General features: G+C 41.5%; 1 protein-coding gene across 1 annotated transcript in view; it reads left to right on the top strand.

Moving 5' to 3' along the window:
• The first annotated feature begins 2523 nt into the window (after positions 1-2523).
• LOC107672920 (histone-lysine N-methyltransferase SETD1B-like) overlaps positions 2524-19264 on the top strand; it is a 26402-nt gene continuing 9661 nt past the window's right edge. Inside the window, exons 1-3 of the mRNA XM_016466296.1 lie at positions 2524-2821; positions 15019-15671; positions 15937-16036. Of these exons, the coding sequence (XP_016321782.1) occupies positions 15107-15671; positions 15937-16036 (665 nt within the window). The 5' untranslated portion in view covers positions 2524-2821; positions 15019-15106. The remainder of the gene's footprint in view (positions 2822-15018; positions 15672-15936; positions 16037-19264) is intronic.

Raw genomic sequence — 19264 nt, 5'->3', positions numbered from 1 at the left:
TACACGCTTTCATGAGAGAGTGGCATTTCTGCAGATGACGTAGGATGTAGGTGTAGTGTAAGCTCTGGCAAGAATATGCTAGTCTCGCGAGAACCAAGTTTTGTTTACAGCAAAGGAAAACCAGTCTCCTCTTGGCTTATATCGACATTTAATCACTTCTCACCAGAGCTTACGCTATGCCTACGTCATCCGCTGGAACGCCACTCTCTTATGAACGTGAATACGCCAGTTAGCAGATGCTAGAGATTTTCCTTTGCCAGCACATGACCAGCTTAAACCAGCATCCCAGCGTCAAAACATACCTAACCAGCATATGCTGGTTTTTTCAACAGGGTAATACGTCAATACGCTATCTATACGCCAAAGTTAGTTCATCTGTGTAGAAAACAAATAGGATTTTACTTCTTTACTTCTTTACTTCTTAGCTTCTGCTCTGAAGTTTCTGAATTGGGCTGTTTTTGTTTTAGGGAGTGTTTGTTCCTGTCATGTTTCTAGCTCAGGCTTGTGTTTTGTGTGAGTGCCAGTGTTCTTGAGCCGTGTTGCCCAGCTGCAGGGCTGATCGCTGGCATTGGGGAAAAAACAATCAGATAAATAGCATAGGAAGTGAGTGGAGGCTCAAATGCCCCGCCCCTTCCTGCCGGTTCGGCACCATCCTTTACCGCAAGGGTCAGGATATTTCCTCCCTTTGTGTCCGCTCCTGAAGGGGGCCAAAACGTCCGTCAGCCAACACACTTGCGTTTGAGCGCTCGGACTCTCTAAACTGTCACCCTTTATTTTGCCTGGATACTCTGCTGTTGCTAAGCTTGAGGTCATCGCGCCACTCCAAAAGCTCTATGATGTCATAGTTGAGGCTCTATCAATATGCAATAAATCCAGCCTGGTTTTTGGCACCTGTTTGCGCAATAAATATTGTGTAATATTTCTATGTGGGTGTGTACAGGAGCCTGTTGAGATTGGCATGTGACTGTATTCAAATGATGAGGTTGGAAATTAAACAAAAGTAGGAAAACATGAGCTAATACAGTACCAGAGGTGAGAATTGCCATTGACATCTCTATTAAATTTTGCAATGATATTGTTGCCGATGCAATTCATACTGACAGGTCTGTAAGACTGTGCTCATAGGACCCGGTAAAAACTGCAGAGAATAAACACAACAGGAGTTTTTTGTGTGCTTTGCCTATCAGAAATGCATCGGCTTCTGCTAGAAGAACATTTACATGCAGCTTTGTTTGTCAGAAAAGGAGAGCGCACACGAGACAGAGAGGCAGACAGACATGCCAAAAGCCCACCCTGTGTCTCACCGTCTCAACAGCGCCAGAGAGAAAGGAAGACAAAGACTTGTATGAGAGCAGTAGCAGTCTAGAGGCTTCTCCAGAGTGTCTGGGAAAACAGGCTTACAAGCAAACGCTACCAAACCGCATTCAGATAATAGGACAAATATGTATTTTGCAAATATGAGCATGCATTCAAACCGTCCACTATAGAGGAGCAGATTTTAATGTGCTCACACAGGTGTCTTTAAGCAGTAGGCCAAATAAATCTGTCTGAAATCTGATCTGAAATGTCCCTCTTGTTTAAATACACCTCTAAATGCTACACCAGAACATATTTGATTTACTATTTTACCCCCAATCCCACTGAGGTTTCAAATTTGATATGTATAGGCATGTGGTTCTCAACTGGTGAGCTGCAAATCGAAAATGTGGTTCACAAAGAGCAGAAAAAAATTATCTTAAGTGTAAATAATGAAACAATATTATCATGCATATAGTCATGAAAGCAAAGTAAATAGGTGTGCCAACCTTTAAAGAGGAGAAAATGCTGCCAAAATCCACCAGTTGTCAGTTTTTTTCTATTCAGCTTATGTCGTTTAAATAATTTTGAATATAGTTAGGCCAAATTTTGCATTGGTCAAGGTGTAATCCATGTCCTGCAGTAAAACCTAACTTGTCTGCTATTTTAGTTTCATATACTATTATAGTTTTTATAATTGATATATTTGTAGTAATATTTTAAATGTATTTTAATATGTATTTGTTTTCATTTTAGTTTTTTTTTTAAGTTTTAGTACATTTGGTGTGTTTGTCATTTTTATTTTTTAAATATGTAATGATAGGTTTTATTGATTTTTATTTTTAATTGTTATTATTTTCATACTTAAACTAAAAGAAAATTAAAAATGTTGCCCGGCAACTAAATGAAATCCCCTTTTTATAATTGTTTCCGTTAACATTTATTTATGTCAAGAAACAAACATGATAAATGTTAAAGTTTTAGTTAGGCCTGCCCCTGTTTCTCTTCCTCTCTTGTGTGCATTAGTGAAAGTGAAAAGAAACGGCGGGAACGCGGGCGTCGGGGGTGGGCTCATGGGGGCAGGGGCTGCACTGGGGTCCGAGGCGACAGAAAAGAAGAGGGATGTCGCGTAAAGAAAGGACGCGGGGTGGCCTGTGCGATGACATCATCCCTCATTTGCATAAACCTCAGTCTGAAAGCTCATTGGTCACGGGCGGGAGAGACCGAAGCCGCTCGCGCTTTTCATCCTTTTCAATGCTGCCTCTCGCGACCGCATAGTGTGTGTGTGTGCGTGCGTGGATCGCCGAGCTCCGTTTCATTCTCTGCTGCCAGGAGACGCGCATCTCTTTTATCGCCGGCAAACAGTCAGTCAGCTCCAAACTGCCTCCATCTACTGGTTTTTAGCTCAACATTTGTTGCCGGGTTTTCTCGACTCGCAGTGCTGCCAGCCGGGTTCCGCTTGGAAAAAAACGGGAGGAGACGCGAGTACCGACTGGGCGTTGCTGGAGGAAAAGCGCTAGACTCGGTAAGATTCGCTATGTGCCGATCCTAGAGAGAACCGGCGATTCATTAAAAGCGTTTTTCACTGTGTCACAATTAATTAAACTAAAGAATTAATGTCAGTGTCAGTTTAAGAAATGCTTTTCACTCAACAGCATGATTTACGACGGCATGTATTGATATGTAAATGAATATTAATGAGTTCTTGTTCACATCGGTCATTATAATAGAAGTAGGCTACCGGCGGAATTAATGAGATCATCAGATGAAAATGCCACTGAGGCGATCAGGTTTCACACCGGTTTGATTCATAGGCTTCAATCTACCACACCGGTTTAGTTGTTTTTGCGTTTTTACTGCTTGTTGACCGGCATTGTCTCCTTGTATTCCGTGTTGCCTTGTTCATCCTTCGAGTCCGTTTCAATGGTGGATGTCTGGGCGGTGACGGCGAACCCTCTCGTAACTGTGAGCGATATTTAATCACGGACAGTCGTTCAGAAAACACATATTGCGCTGACAGATGAAGGAGAATTAATTATAATGCCGTTTTTCTACATGTGGTGTGTTTTGTGTGTTTCGCAGCAGTGAAACTTTCCGCTCGTCTGTTCGCTTGAGTCTTTTGTTCTGCGCCTCCTCCACCCGCCCGCTCCACATTCAATATATTCACCCGCCCGGTTCGTATAATATATTCACCCTTTCGGTCCATACAATATTGACCCGGTCTATTGTTCGGTCTATATAAAACCCGCCGCGGTTCTAATACAATGTATTACAGTGACTGAATTTGCCGGTATATGTAGACTATTAAACTGGTGGCCAAACATCAAATCTAAAAAACTTAGTCCCCTACTCAAGTATATATTTAAAAAAAAAAAAACTATTTAAATATATGAATATCTGTTTTTCTTACCGCATTTTAAGTGTTATTAAGGCTGATGCCGAGGTGCTGGTGTATCAGACCTCATAATGATACCGCAGGAATTAATTAAACGACCCAACCTACCAAAATACACGCCTGCCGGTGCAGTTTATCTGTCCAAACCCTGTCCATTTCTAAGAGATGGAGACCAGTTAACATCTCCTTGTATTCCGTGTTGCCTTGTTCATCCTTCGAGTCCGTTTCAATGGTGGATGTCTGGGCGGTGACGGCGAACCCTCTCGTAACTGTGAGCGATATTTAATCACGGACAGTCGTTCAGAAAACACATATTGCGCTGACAGATGAAGGAGAAGAAATTATAATGCCGTTTTTCTACATGTGGTGTGTTTTGTGTGTTTCGCAGCAGTGAAACTTTCCGCTCGTCTGTTCGCTTGAGTCTTTTGTTCTGCGCCTCCTCCACCCGCCCGCTCCACATTCAATATATTCACCCGCCCGGTTCGTATAATATATTCACCCTTTCGGTCCATACAATATTGACCCGGTCTATTGTTCGGTCTATATAAAACCCGCCGCGGTTCTAATACAATGTATTACAGTGACTGAATTTGCCGGTATATGTAGACTATTAAACTGGTGGCCAAACATCAAATCTAAAAAACTTAGTCCCCTACTCAAGTATATATTTAAAAAAAAAAAAACTATTTAAATATATGAATATCTGTTTTTCTTACCGCATTTTAAGTGTTATTAAGGCTGATGCCGAGGTGCTGGTGTATCAGACCTCATAATGATACCGCAGGAATGAATTAAACGACCCAACCTACCAAAATACACGCCTGCCGGTGCAGTTTATCTGTCCAAACCCTGTGCATTTCTAAGAGATGGAGACCAGTTAACAACCAGCAGCTCGATATCATTCAACAGTCTACTGTGAAGTATTGATGTTTCTCCATATAAAAAGCGACAAGGGTGATTAATCTGACTGGATTTTTAGTAATGTACTTTGAGTTTTAGAGAGGTGAACTCTATTCAAAGGGCTTGTGGGGTCATTTTGATTCGTTTTATGTTGGTATTTTCTTCTCGTGGTTTAGGGACAATGAAAATCAACAGGGTGGTTTCTTGGCTTTGCTCCCTGCGCAACTGGAGTCAAAATGATGCGTTTCGCAGCAGGTGCGGCTTCTCCTGCTGCTAAATCTTGGCTTTGTAAGTCAGTTCATCCTATTGTCTTGCTTAATAGTTCCCTTCTCTCTTCTCGGCAAACAAAAGGTTTAAGACGGATGCCTCAACCCCCTGCGGCCAGCATCTCACCGGTCCAGTGAGGCTTCATCAGATCTATTTCTTCTGCTTTTGTCTGGTATATTGTGTATAATTATGGAATGAATTTTATATAATTATGGAACAGATTTTAGTAATACATACTATTTTAAGCTGTTGTAAAATTGACTCAATGCAAAGGTCACAGTGAACAATTCTCTCTAATTATTTCAGATCCATTTTTATTTGACTGGCATTGTTCTGTCATATTATGATCCCGATACAATGCTGTAGCTGTCTAACTCCAGCCTACAGGGATTAGGCTCTTGGAGGGAGGCATTTCCAGCAATTACAAATGTGTCATGGCATGATGGGTAGTGACTGTATGAGTGTATGAGGAATGGGGGGTGGGACTCGCTAGAGAAGAAATTACAGCAGATGACATCAGAAAGGTCAAATTCTGGTTTATGATTATCTGAAGAGACATAAGAGAATGTGACTATGCATTATTTGGCCCACCAACATTAACTTGCTCACTGTATGCTCTTAAAAGTAACGCTCTTTTTATTTTTTTTTAGATATATTGGCATTGTGGGTTCCATGAAGAACTTTTATCATCCATGGAACCTTTTTGTTGAACAAAAGTTCTGTATAGTGAAAAACGGTTCTTTGGATTTTTAAAATGTTCTTGACAGTAAGAAAAAAAAATGGTTCTTTAAGAACTTTTTACTGAAAGTTTCTTTGAGGAGCCAAAATGGTTCTTCTGTTGCATCGCTATAAAAAAACCCCCATTTGGAACCTTCATTTTAAAAAGTGCAGTCAACGTTGTTGTCCTAAGATGCAGTTGCAGTGGTTTTCCTGTATCATCTGTCCTTTTCTGATAATTCTCTCATATTGAAGCACTCACTCCTCTGGTAAAGATAGCACCCTGGGGGCTGAGCAGTTGTTGCAGTGGACAGTTGGCTCTGTTAGGATGGGATATTGTGTTGCAGCTGTGGTCATTTGAAGGGTTTGTTGCATTCTGAGTTCTTTTTTTGGGGAGTGTTTTTGTGGTTACACTTCAGCTTTCTGTAAACATGTCTGCTATGCAGTTGTAGCACTCTTGCTGTGTTAATCTCCGTCTGGAGCAACATTATATCAGAGCAGACATGCAGTCCTGTCTTGGTGCATTTTGATTTAGTATCCTTTGTTCCAGTCTTGGCAGATGTCACTCAGATAATGGTGTCTTTGAGATTGCATCGGGTACTGCAGTTTACTGATGGATGTATTGACCTGCTGTTTTTAAAAAGGTTAAAGTTCACATGCTGTAAGAATCCCTGCAGTGTCTGAATTCCATATTAAAATAATCTGTCCTCAAAACTAGGTGTCTTACAGCCGCAGGCCTCCATGCAGTGAAAAATGCCAACCTACTTTACGAAGGCAGGATACAAATTTTCTCTCAGCATCAACCTCAAGGTGTTCATAAAATTTGCAGTTTGTCAGCAGCTTAATATGCATCCAAACTCCCAATGGAAGTAAAAGTAAACTAGATTCTTACATTTCCTGAAGAAAAACTTGTGTGTTGCTATGCAGATGCTGAAGTGTTCTGAGTGGTTTTCAATGGTTCCTTACTGTCCGTCCAAAGTCTCTGTATCATTTTGGTCATTTTGGACTTGGCCTAGGTCCTGCCTTCAAAGTAAGTCAATGGGACTTTAAAAAAGGAAATAACAGTAATCTCACTTGTCTTTGCTCATTCATTCATTCATTTGCCATGAATTCTCATATTTCAAGATGAATTGATCAAAACTGCTGTCCATGTTTTTTGCCCCTACAATTTTACTGTACTCCAGAAATAGCCTTAATAATTTCTCTTGAAAATTTGTTGGAGAGAAATTTGAGACATTAAACACTTTGAAAAAACAACCTCTAAGCAATATAAATTTACTCTGGGACATTATTATTTAGTAGATTCTTCATCTAAGATTCTTCGTCTCTTTTGTGCAGAGTCACAGCAGTGGAACGACAATCACTTCTGCAGGAGTTTGAACCTACAACCTTTGGATTGCCAGTCTAGATCCCCAACCATAACCATCTAATAGCAATATTTGGTTGTATATAAGTTCAGTGGCTTCATGTAGATTTGCTCTTCGCCAATGGGCACATTATGAAGTTTTCTGTTGAATCAGAACAGAGGCTCAGAGTCCATCTGGAAGGTGCTGGTCAGCTGTGAGCAGAAGGATAATCCTCTTATAGGTACAGTCATTTCCTGTGGAGTGTGTGTGTGTGTATGTCAGTTCCTCCTGTTCGCTGAAGGGCATGTTTATTGTCTGCTGCAGATGACGTTTGTGGCCATGCTGTCACAAACAAACACACACTATCAGATGTCATTGATCAAACCCCACCATCTGGTTTTTATCAGTGGTTATGTAATTTGGCTCTTTAGCTTTTTTGTGCTCCCAGTAGATAATAGAATCAAGCAGCTTCTCGAATTACAAATTAGTTAAAAGGCCCCTTTACGCCCAAAACCTCCCAATTTCAGTGTGCCCACATGTTCTGCTAATGCACTGTTCTACTCTCCCATCTGTGCTGCGACCCCTGCACTTTCTCTTGATGATCAATATCCATCTTATCTCATCTCGTCTCACCATTTCTCCACTTTCTTGGCCAGGTGGCATGGCATACTGGCTGGTGCCCGTATCTGGCCCGTGTCCTGTGTGCATCCCATTCTGCGGGTGTCCATCGGAGGATCGCACAGGATTAGCATCATGCTTTGTACCGAGTTAACGAGCTCTGTCATGTGTTAATCTCCCTGTCCCCAGGGGCACATGTTGGTCTGCCGCTGGTTGTGATGTGTCCTGCTGCTGTTCACTGAGTGAACAGAGGTGCTGGTACCAGTTCCTTCAGTCGTGCAACCCTGCTCTGACACTGCTTTATTGCATTTAAGCAAATTATGGTGTTGTTTTCAGGGCCGTTTACACCGGGTGTGCTCTTGTGTTCACAAACCACTAGACCAGCGGTGCCTGAACCTGTTCCTGGAGATCTATCTACCTTCCTGCAGTTCAGATCTAGCCCTGACCAAACAGACCTGAACCAGCTCATTAAGATCTTCAGAATAACTTGATCATTAGAGACTGTTGTGCTGGAGTAGGGCTGGAACTGAACTCTGCAAATAGGTAGATCTCCAGGAACAGGATTGGGCACCCCTGCACTAGATGAACTGCAGCAAGATGAAACCGAAAGTGTGACATTAATTCAGATTTTGTGGTGGTAATTTCCAGAATTTTGTGGAAAATTTGCATTTTTAAAACAAAACACATTTGCCATATTATGTATGATACTAGATATACAATAGTTATACATTACAGACAAAAAACTGCAGAAAGATTGTTAATTTGTTTGCAAATTTGCTTACACTTTATTTGGTCATTCATGCATGTTTCTTTATCACATTGACATGTCAATGATTTTTAGTATTGCACTTTTAATTTTGTGTTTAGATAGCGAATTATGCACAATGCAAAAAAAAATAAATAATTGTATTGATTTTGCATTGCGTTCCTTGCAAAGAATGCAAATGTTTTACAAGTTTATTGGAAAACTTTACAAGTTTGATCAAAGTCAAAGTTTGTTGGGGAAGTCAAATGTTTCGTGAACAAACCCAAAATTTCTTGGGGGAAGTCAAAAGATTTGCAAGCAAATGTAAAATTTTATTGGGGAGGGGAAACGTTTAGCAAAAGAGCGCAAAGTTACTTGAGGGAAAGCAAAAGTATTGCAAAAGAGCTCAACGTTTTTTTGGGGAAGGCAAAATTTTTGTGAGCGAATGCAAATTTTCTTGGGGGAAGGCAAACATTTGCATGAAAGCTCAATAGATTTTTCCATCACCATAAGACAGATCACAAGTATGTATCCAGTGCAAATGGCCCACAAGCATTCTTGTGTACAGTAAGTCACTAATCTGTTGCATCCCAGACAGTTGTCGAGTGTCTCACGCCCTGGAGTAGCATATGTTCTAGAAAACGTATGTAAATCTTCCTACAGTACAAGTATTACCTCGTCATCACCTGGATGCTGTCCAGGTATCTGCCACACAAGCTGTTGGGGCCTCAGGCAGAAAAAAAACTAATTCAATCACAGCTAGTTTAGTCTCAGTTTACCACTGGATTTGTTTCCAACATTGCCCTGAGGGTAATGGTCTCAGAGCGGTTTCTTACCGTCTGACGTCACTACCTTCCTTTCCCCACTCCGCATGTGTCCTCTACGGATTGTTCTGTAGAATGGGCCGATCTGTTTGTTTTTGTGAGTTGGACAGAGCGACTTCCCGACCTTTGGCCAAGGGTGTTTTGGGAATGCGCTGGCCACGATCGCAATCTCGACAGCGGGGGCACTAAAGTGGCTTTTGTCAGCTTGGACAGCAGCAGTTCTGTCATGTGCCTCCATGTGTGTCTATCCTCTTTTCACTCCTCCGCGAGGGCCGCCACCCCAACAATCCCTTCTTTGGTGACTTGTTTCATTGCAATGCGCCTCGGGCCGGTCAACTTCATCTCGGCGTGTGTATTCTGTATAAAGGGCCGTTCAGAGAGTCATGTGATCAGCAGATAGAGAGGGGACCAGTATCTCCACACAGATGCGTCTAAGACGCTGTCCACTCTTGAGTGCTATTATGTAATTTTGTTTGTGTTATGGACACCAGCGGCCAATGGGCTATTCATGGACTCATGAAAGCGGTTCTGTGACGCAGGCCCCAGTCACACCTTCAGTCAGTCTTTTGCTTGCGCTTCTGTTGAGAAGGCTAGCATTATGTGAAGAATAGAGGGTTTGAAGTACATTTTTGTGATTAATTTTAGTACTGTAGACTGCATTGTTACTGACACTGATATCGCTACAAATACAACTTGGTACAGTTTTTAAGGCAATACACTACAGGCAAAAGCATTGAATAATTCTTAAATTTAGCCTATACTACATAAAATAATACTTTTATTTTTAAATGGAGAAAGAATGTTATTAAAGATTCAAATGAGCCTTTTTATAAAAAGACTTGCTAGCATTTGAAGAAGGAAACAAAAGACTCTTAAATAACTGACAGTGAGAAAAGCTATCAAGTTAAATAGCATTTATCATCGAAATACATTTGATATTCACTAGAGCCCGACCGATATGGGTTTTTTGGGGGGGTATCAAAGTAGTACTTCGCTTTAAGTAATAAATGGAAAACGAGTTAAATTGAAATATTTTTCTTTTCTTGCTGATCCGAAAAATGATCTGATCCGTGGGTCAAAAACTGTAATGTGATCCAAACCGTGAGATTTGTGATCCGTTGAACCACTAGACTGTACTGACAAACTATGCTGACACCGTGTCCGCGCCGCAACAGGATGCGACAAAGCGACCGTTGAAAATAATTTGAACTTTGTGTCAGCACGTCATAAATAGAACGAGGCATCAGTTTACGGCATCTAGTGTAGACAACATACACCGGACGCGTGATGTGATGTGATCGATGTGATAAGCATGAGTTCTGGGCCGCGGCGCGGCCGGTATAAACACCAGTCCAGCCGCGATCAGCTCCGGTGGCTGTAACACAGGCTTTGATGCGCCGCAGACATGTGCCGTGATGCGCAGATCAGCTCTAGTCTCTAACGTCACCAAATCTGCTGTTAAAAATTAGCCATCCATTCATCATATCATCATGCAAACTAAGAATTAGAATCATTGTAATGTGACGATCAAATATAGGTGCGGGTGGGTGGCGGGCGGATAATTTGAAGCAGTGGACTTGGGTGAAGTTTGAGCTCATCCGCTCAACTCTACACTAGACTGACCTGGGTCGCCAGTAGCAAACAATGGAGCGCGTTCTGCTGGACAAACTAAGTAATTACACCATTCAGAAGCTTTTAATCTGCGTTATATGTTCGGTAAAACAAAATGTTCATATCGACGGCGTATCGGCGGCATATTCGCAGATACCGATATATCGGCGACAGGCTAATATCGGCTAAACTATATATCGGTCGGGCTCTAATATTCACCACTAATGTGCCCTGCAAATCAATTTATAGTTGTATTTGGTTCCTCGCTGATGTGGTTTATAATGGATTTTATTCGCTTATGGACCTGAGGTGTGGTTTATTCTTGTTTTATTCTGAGGGTTGAGAATCAGGTGCCTCAAACTTGTTGACCTTTTCCCCTGCAGAGCAGCACAGCAGTGTGTTTCTTCCTCAACCAGCAAACTGTGAGCCCCGGTGGCCCTCTCTTTGTGGTGGTGGTCGTCGCTGACGCTGAATAGATCCAGTGTTCACTTGTTTTAGAGTGAGAGATGGGGGTGGAGGGAAACTTCTGCAGCCTCCGGAGGGTACAAGCAAGGGGGGGTGTGGAAGGGTGCATAAAGGTGTTTCATTGCAATGCGCCTCAATCTTTTGTTAGCTCAGTGTATTTAGGCCTGAGTTTAAAATTTAAGTTTTTGAATTGCATATAAAATTTCATTTAGATTACAGATTAATGTGTAATCCAAGATTAATGTGATGCATATCAGACATGCATAAATAAAAATATTTGATAAATATTTCTTGAGTGTGCATCATCTCTGCGGAGCACAATGGAGTATTGGCCAGACATACTTAATATGTGAAATCTTAAACTGTGACAAATTACTGCTAATTAGTCAGTCCTCTGACCAAATGCCAAATCAGAGGCCAGCAACGGCATCCCCAGTGCATGCAAACGACCCGGGAGAAGCCATGCGATTTATGCCGCATCTCTGTGGTGTGCAAATCTGTGCTTCCTCCCAGCACAATCTCTCCATTGATTGCAATTTAGAGGGAAAAAACGATTTCCTATAGTGAGCCATTGAGATTGTGCAGATTGATGGTTTGTTTGTTTTCTTGTTCTCCAGTTATTAGACATGTCGGTTTGGCCCTGACCGGCTAAAGCTTAGATGGCATTAGCCTGTTAGCACCTGCTGTGCCGCAGTGGTTAGCTGATTGTGAGAAGCGAGCTTTGCACACGGGGGACTTTTTAAGGCACAATGCAGTACTTAGATATGTATTTATGCATGCATGCAGGCCGTGTTGTGCTTGCTCCTCGGAGAAAGAGGCCAAAGTGCATTTTGTCGCTACAATGACCCCATTAGCATGGGGATGATCAGTGGTTTTGCATCGGGACAATTTAAAGACTCTGATACACCGTCGCTGGAGACCTGCCAAAAATACTGCTTCTAGAAGGTATGCGACGCGTCTGCAGTGTTTGTTTACATCATATGTGGGTCTTTGGAGGATGAGTGCTTCGCAGAGTCATCCCTTCAGGAGCATTAGGCTCCTGCACCAGGATTGGTTACAATAATTGGATGAGGCATTAAGCATTAGGCATGTGCAGGTTCGTCCCTGAGAGTGACGGAGTGCCAGTAAGAGGGTTTGTGGGTAAGAAGGTTTGAAGGTACGATGGGTCTTATGTTTGTAAGGTCACAAAGCCTCTACACCTACCATTTATGGTTTTCTCCATCTTGTGCTCTCTAAGTATACATATGTATTTGTACATGTAAAATATTAGGTGACATACTGAATATCATCATGATTTTGTTGCACTTTTGATTTGGCTAATAGGTTTCCTAAAGCAGTAGCTCTCAAATCTTTTTGACTCAAGGGCTCACTGTTGTCAAACACTACATTCAAAGGCAAAAAAAAGAGACTTTTTTTTTAGTAATTCTGCTATAATTATGACAAATCTAGTGGTTTTCAAACACAAACTGGGAATACTGACATATTATATTAAATTATCGCAATTAGCCATGGTTGATTTTGTGAGGTTGCAGGAACTGTATGTTTTTCAATAAAAACAAGAGTTAATGAAGGATAATAAAAAGAAATATTATTTAAGTTAACATAAAGTAAGGTTATTTTATATAATAAAAATTAAAGCTAGGTCTCTAGAAATATCTCTAGTTCAAATATCTTCAGATTCATGTAAATGCATTTCCCCCTGTCCACTTCCCTCAAACTTTATTTAATTTGCATATGCTTTTTTCATATATGCCTGTCGTCATCAGCCACTCTGTAGAATAGAGGTCATCAGAAGTCAGCAGAGGTCAGATCCTCCCCCCAGAATTAGATGGACACCATAGGCCTCTAACCCCCCCAGGGTCACTGTTGTTTACATGCAGAGGAAACAGTCTATATCCCTCAGCAGGATCATTAAGGTCGTAAGGCCGTGTGACTGTGTGTGTGTTTTCCTCTCAGAACAAGGCTGTTTTACCCCTCTAATCTCCTCAGCTCTCCACCACCTGACATTCTCACAGGCCGATTCTCATCTATCATTCTAAACAGGATCAATAGCAAGAGAAAAAAGCCAGGAGGGGTAGAGCAGATGCAACAAAGCCTGTATTTACAACCAATATTAAAATAGAGAGATGTGATCTAGAGGAGTTGTTCTTCATAAGAGAAAACAGCCCTTGAGGTCTATGAAGTGGAAGTGATGTTGCATGTGGTTGTGTTTGTCTAAAAGACTAAAATCTTTGATATTCTTCATTACTAACTAGTGCGTTATTTAATCTGACCGTATAGTTCATGTTTTTGACTGCGTAATTTAAAACTAAGCAGGTATTGTGTTCCATAACTTTTCACATCTGACTTGTCTGTTTCAGATATTGGCACATTTTCTCCCTTTGGTTAATTTAGGCACATATAAACACAGCAATTGCACTTGAATCCACACCAAAATAAACAGTTCGAGATCACCTGAATGAGGTATCTCAGCCTGATTGAAAATAAACTCTTGCTCAATTGTGGTGAGAAAGAAATCCAACCCAACAGACCAACGAACCAAGCTTGTATCGTAATTCATAATGGGAACGTGTGACATAAAAAGCAAGCATTGTCTGATTCTGAGCACATCAGTTATCATGGTTGAAAACCGAACTGAACCAAGAAGAAACTGTACAATTTGTGTCTGTTTCGGTATGGAGCAAATGATCTGCAGGTCTGAAAACACCCTAAGTGTCCAGAGTTCCCCCATTTGACACAAATACTATTGTTTATTTGCCATGGGAACAGTTGTTTGCAAGTCAATGTGGTCATTGTTAATGTTCTCAAGTGCACAATTCCTATCAGTAACCAATGGCCATAGATAGCTAGATCTCTGTCCAAGACAATATATCTTCTCATATATTTTTTGTTCATATCTGGCAGCATATATGGAATGGGTTCTTTTCTCCCGGGCTTTCTCTCTTTTTTCCATCACTCTCTCTGTCCCCCTCCCCCCAGTTTCTCTAATTTTGGATGCTCAGCTGCCTGGACCATCTGTGTGAGGACTAACTGAGGAGATTTTGTAATGGGCAGAATGAGTCCGAGGGGTGGAAGAATGAATGTCGACCTCAGAAAGAATCAGGGAGATTTTGCAGCTCTGGAATATAATGGGGATGAGGTGTCCAGTGACACTGACGTCCGCTTTATGAGTGTGCGTTTTCAATGTTGTCGACTGACTCTATTATTTTTTTCCCATGCTCCCTTGAGCCAGGCCACTTCCTCTCGTTGGCCTCTTCCACTGTATGCACTTTGCTGTGGAGCCGCTGCTCTTAAATCATGCAAACAACATCTGCTTCAGTAAGGCATTGTGGGTAATGCATCTGGCATTGCTGCTTTGCTAGTAGTTAGCAATTAGAAATTTCCCCAAAAGGTTTTGAAAACCAAGATATTTTTTATACATGAAATAGCACCAAAATAATCTTGTGAAAGATGTCTTGCCAAGTGAAAAACTGCATTTTAATCTGTAAAACTGTATTAATGACAACTGTAATCTTACACCAACCATCACTACTAATAGCTGGCAACTACTTCTTGTGTGGCTTTAATTCAGTTTGGTTACAGTTTAAACAAATCCACAAGCTCTGAGCTCTGAATCAGCTGTTGTTTTCCCTCGGCACAGCACGCTCTTTACTTCAGTCCTAATCTCTTGTTTAGCCAGTTTCTCGAAGACCTGATTCTTTATCTGATTGTTCTCTTAGGTCTGTCTGCCAGTGAGAGGGGGTACAGACTCCTTTCTTGTTCAGACTTGTTGTTTGTTTGTTTATTGTCTGAGGTCTCTGATCAGACTACAACTCTTGTTGCTCTTGTTTTCAGGTCAGCCATAACCGTCTGATAGCAGTAGACTCCAACCTGGGTTCCTGATTCCTCTTCTGCTGAGACGGACCTCCGGGACTAGGACAAGATGAAACCGGATGGTGTTGACACGGCAGCAATGGAGCCAATGGAAGCATTAAACGCAGGTCCTGCGGTCGAGGTGGTGCCAGTGGGCGAAGCTCAGGACCAGGCTTTGCCTGCAATGCAAACAGAAGGTGAACTGCAGCAAACAGAGGCAACCAACAAGACCAAAAAGGACAAGCCCGTGGATCCCAAAGCTAAGACGAAGGCTCCTGCCAAAACAAAGACAACCACCGCTGGAACCAAGGCATCTACAACCAGCTCCCGTCCCACCACTGGCCAAAGCCGCCTGACAAACGGGGCACAGAAGTCGCAAGATAATGGCGTCACAAAAAAGGCCACCACAGCAGGCCTGGAGAAGAAAACCACTGCCGCCACTAAAAAAACAATTAGCTCTACTTCTGCACCCACAACCAAGACCCCAACCAAGCTGGCTGAGAAAAAGCCGGTGGGGACGGCGAGACCTGCCAGTGCTCCAGCCAATGGCGTGAAAACAACAGGGGCCGCACAGCCCATCAAGAAAGCCCCCGCTGCACCAGCCAATGGTCTGAAGTCTAAACCAAAAACTACAAGTAAGTCAAAAGCATCATCTGAGCTTGTTGATTACAGCAGTGGTTCCCAACCCCAACACTGCACATTTTGCATGTCTTCAGAAGAGTGGTTGGGAACCACTGGATTACAGCATTAGTTCAATGTAGGACAGGGGTCTCCAACTCCTTTAGACTTTCATGAGAGAAATTCTGATGTATCATATTATCAAAATTTCAAATGAACTGTCTGTATTTGTCTTCTTGTTTTAATGCTCTCAAACACTCTTCGCACCATCCTTCTCTACAGCTCCAGCTTCAGCTCCAAGACCCGCCACTGCATCCACCACTAAGACCAGCACCACTGGCTCTCCCAAACCTGATAGGCCACCTGTCGCCAAGACAACCAGGTAAGCATCTCATTGGTTGGGAATGTCAAAAACTGAGCTCCCAGACTGGGTATGTTAATTAGAATTCTGCAATGTGGGCCATTTCAGTAGCTATTTCTTTTCCAGTGTTCTTCAAGCATTGCTTACGCACCCTCACGTTGCATTCCACATCTCTCGGAGACAATCACTACTCCTCATTTACTAAATACTTAAAATTAGGCATCAATTCTAAGTCTGAAAGGGAAAGAGTTTCATTTGCTGGGAAATGAACTGGCACAGTCCTAAAATTCCTGATTACAAAAAAAAAAAATGTGAAGGGAACTCTCTTCCCAGTGGGAGAGAGTTTAGACTCTCCCCACTGAGTTTAAGATTCTCTACTATCAGAAAAAGGTTTGGACCCTCCCCAGTGTGAGAGAGTTTAGAAAGTATCCACAAGTGGACCAACAGTCTCAACAGCCCCTACAGTATTTTCACACGGCAACATGCTGATATAATGCAGATGTCTGGATATCCAGGACAGATGCAGAGAGATGTTAGGATGGTTATCGTGCAGGGAGACAATCTGAGTCACGCTGGGAATCACAACATTCAGGGCTCTACAGTGCGAAAACTACTGCGTGCGACTATGAAAACATATTTAGGAATTCTACTGTAAATCACTTTAAGGAGTCAAATATCACCTCGTAATGGGAAGGCTATTTTTTTTATCAAATTTTTGACTGTGCTCCTAAATTTTTTAAGTTAGGAGCACAAGCACTCCTAAAAATAAAAATAAGCGTAGAGCCCTGACATTAGCTCACAGCAGCTGATTTGAGATGTCTACAGTCAACCATGAACAGTGGAGTTTTTTGTTACTTGTTTATAGAGGCGATGAGGGACATCCTGAGGCCTGTAAATGAGCTCAGACTCATGATGTTATGTGAGGGTGGGGGAGAAATGTTTGTATGAGTTTGTGAACGTTTTTAATGTGATATTTGGTCCCACAACCATATATTTATGTTAATAAATAGTCCAATTTATTTTTTTTTATTAATTTCCAGTAATATATGACTCAGTTTTGGGTGCGGCACATTTTTTTCTTCACATTTGTGTGCATGTGAAGAGTGTTTGTGTAATGTGCATATACGCATCCAACCATGTGTGCGTCCTGCCTTCAGCAGTAGACATTGTACTGCAGTTAATACTGCGTCTACTGAACCTACTGGATTTTAAATAAATAAAACATGCCTTTGGCATTAATGGTGCTTGTTTGCATCCCAAAGCTTTAAATAAAATCTGCAGAACTGCAGTTGCTACTTGTAGCACCAAACGGAATTGCAAAATGTATAAAAGCAGTGCAAGATGTGAGTCCTGCATTGGGTGCTAGCATGACAGAACTGGCCAAAAATATGAATCATTTTGATTGATTAAATTCTTAGCGCAACCTTAATGAATGAGCTTTTTCCTATAGATGATTACATCATACTGATGTAAGAACTATGGGCTGGTCAGTAAAGGGCGCGCCCAGCAGCCAACACTAAACCATCTGAGTCATTTCTCATAAATGAATTGCTTTCTGTATCTCAATGTCCCACTTTCTCTCCTTCATTAGGTCATGGTAGAGTTCAGTCCTCCAGAGAGATGTTTTATTGCAACCACTGCATCTAATCTCCAAATGGAGCGTGTGTGTTTCCCAACAGCCAACTTGATTGATGGTTTATAACACTTCAGTGATTCTGATTTTGCTGCAGTGCTTCACGTGTTTCTCACTTGTCAGATTTCTGTATTTTTATAGGCATGTTCGCTAGTGTCCCGCTCCTCAAGTTTGATATGGCTGTACTTTGGACATGCTCATTTGTCTTCACTATCCACTCTGACTGTGGCCTGTTGCTGATTTTTTTTCTCTTTTCAGAATAGTTTATTTGGTAACACTTTATTTCGATAGTCCACTTTAGACATTCTATTAACAGTAAGTAACTTTGCAACTACATGTCAACTAGCAGTTAGTAGAGTATTAGTAGACTGTCTGCTTAATATCTTCTAACACTTTCTTTGTCAACTTATTCTACTAACCCTAAACCTACCCTAATAGTCTACTCTGAGAGTTAGTAGACATGTAGTTGCAAATTAATGAGAATTAGTTGACATGTAGTTGACATGTAGTTACAAAGTTACTTATAGTTAATAGAATGTCTAAAGTGGACTATCGAAATAAAGTGTAACCGTTTATTTTCTTGAATTTTGAAAGACTTAAAGAATATATAGTTCCCCAAAATGAAAATTTCTCTATACTGTGATCATTCACTTCAGCTCATGTAATTCCAAATCCGTATGACTTTCACAAAAGCAGAACCTCCAGTAAGATGACACTGTCTATTTAAATGTGTTTATAATATAGGAATCGTCTCTAGGTATTTATGATTTTTGGTCTTTTCCATAGGGCACAGTATAAAAAAAATGGGTGCAGGTCCATGCATTGTTTAATTAGTCAAGAGTTGTAAACAGTTGAAAACTTGCATATTTGATTTGACACAGATTTGCCACCGCAAACCAAGAAATCACAACACATTAACATTTTTTTTATTTTTTGCTGTTGGGGTAAAGTACATAAATCAAAAACTTGTTCAAATGAATGGCTGTTGGCCCATATTAAGCTAACACAGCAAATTTACACACAGGTGAGTGCCAGCAGGTAGACGCAATTCCATCAAACGCTGCTGAATTACAGCTTAACCAATGCATTAGGATTCATCCTGAAGGGACATGGACCTTGTTATTGAGGTTAAAGAATCCCTTCAGGCCAGAGTGCCTTATTAAAATCTTGTCAGCCATAGTCTGCCAGTCGCTGGCTCAGGAGTAGGTCGTCTTCGCTCATTGCTGCTGTGGCTTCAGGGGAAGTTTTGCCACTCACAAATGTAACGGCAAGTTAAACAGTGTTTATTAGCCAATCAGGCCGCAGGCTTCTCCATTGCTCACAAAACATCAAAGAGCTATCTATAAAATAGTTGAATGGCGTGCCGTTTGCTTGAAGCACTTAAAGCAAATGCACATGTTTAAATGTGCTTGGATTGTTTTTAAGCTTCAGTGCATTTTTGGCTGTTATTCGGGCCCGAGCACCGATGGTGTGAGGACCCTATTGGAATTGCTCCGTTTCTTATTATTAGGGCCCAAGCCAGAAAGGCGCAGGGCCCTATTGATCCCCTAAGGATTATTAGGGCCCAAGCCACTAAGGCGCAGGGGCCTATTGTTTTTCTAAGGATTATTATTATT

This window comes from Sinocyclocheilus anshuiensis, unplaced genomic scaffold (genome assembly GCF_001515605.1).
Source record: "Sinocyclocheilus anshuiensis isolate Anshui unplaced genomic scaffold, SAMN03320099.WGS_v1.1 scaffold464, whole genome shotgun sequence".
Taxonomy (NCBI): Eukaryota; Metazoa; Chordata; class Actinopteri; order Cypriniformes; family Cyprinidae; genus Sinocyclocheilus; species Sinocyclocheilus anshuiensis.
The sequence above is the reverse complement of the archived record's forward strand: the minus strand, read 5'-3'. Positions and strand labels throughout refer to the sequence as shown.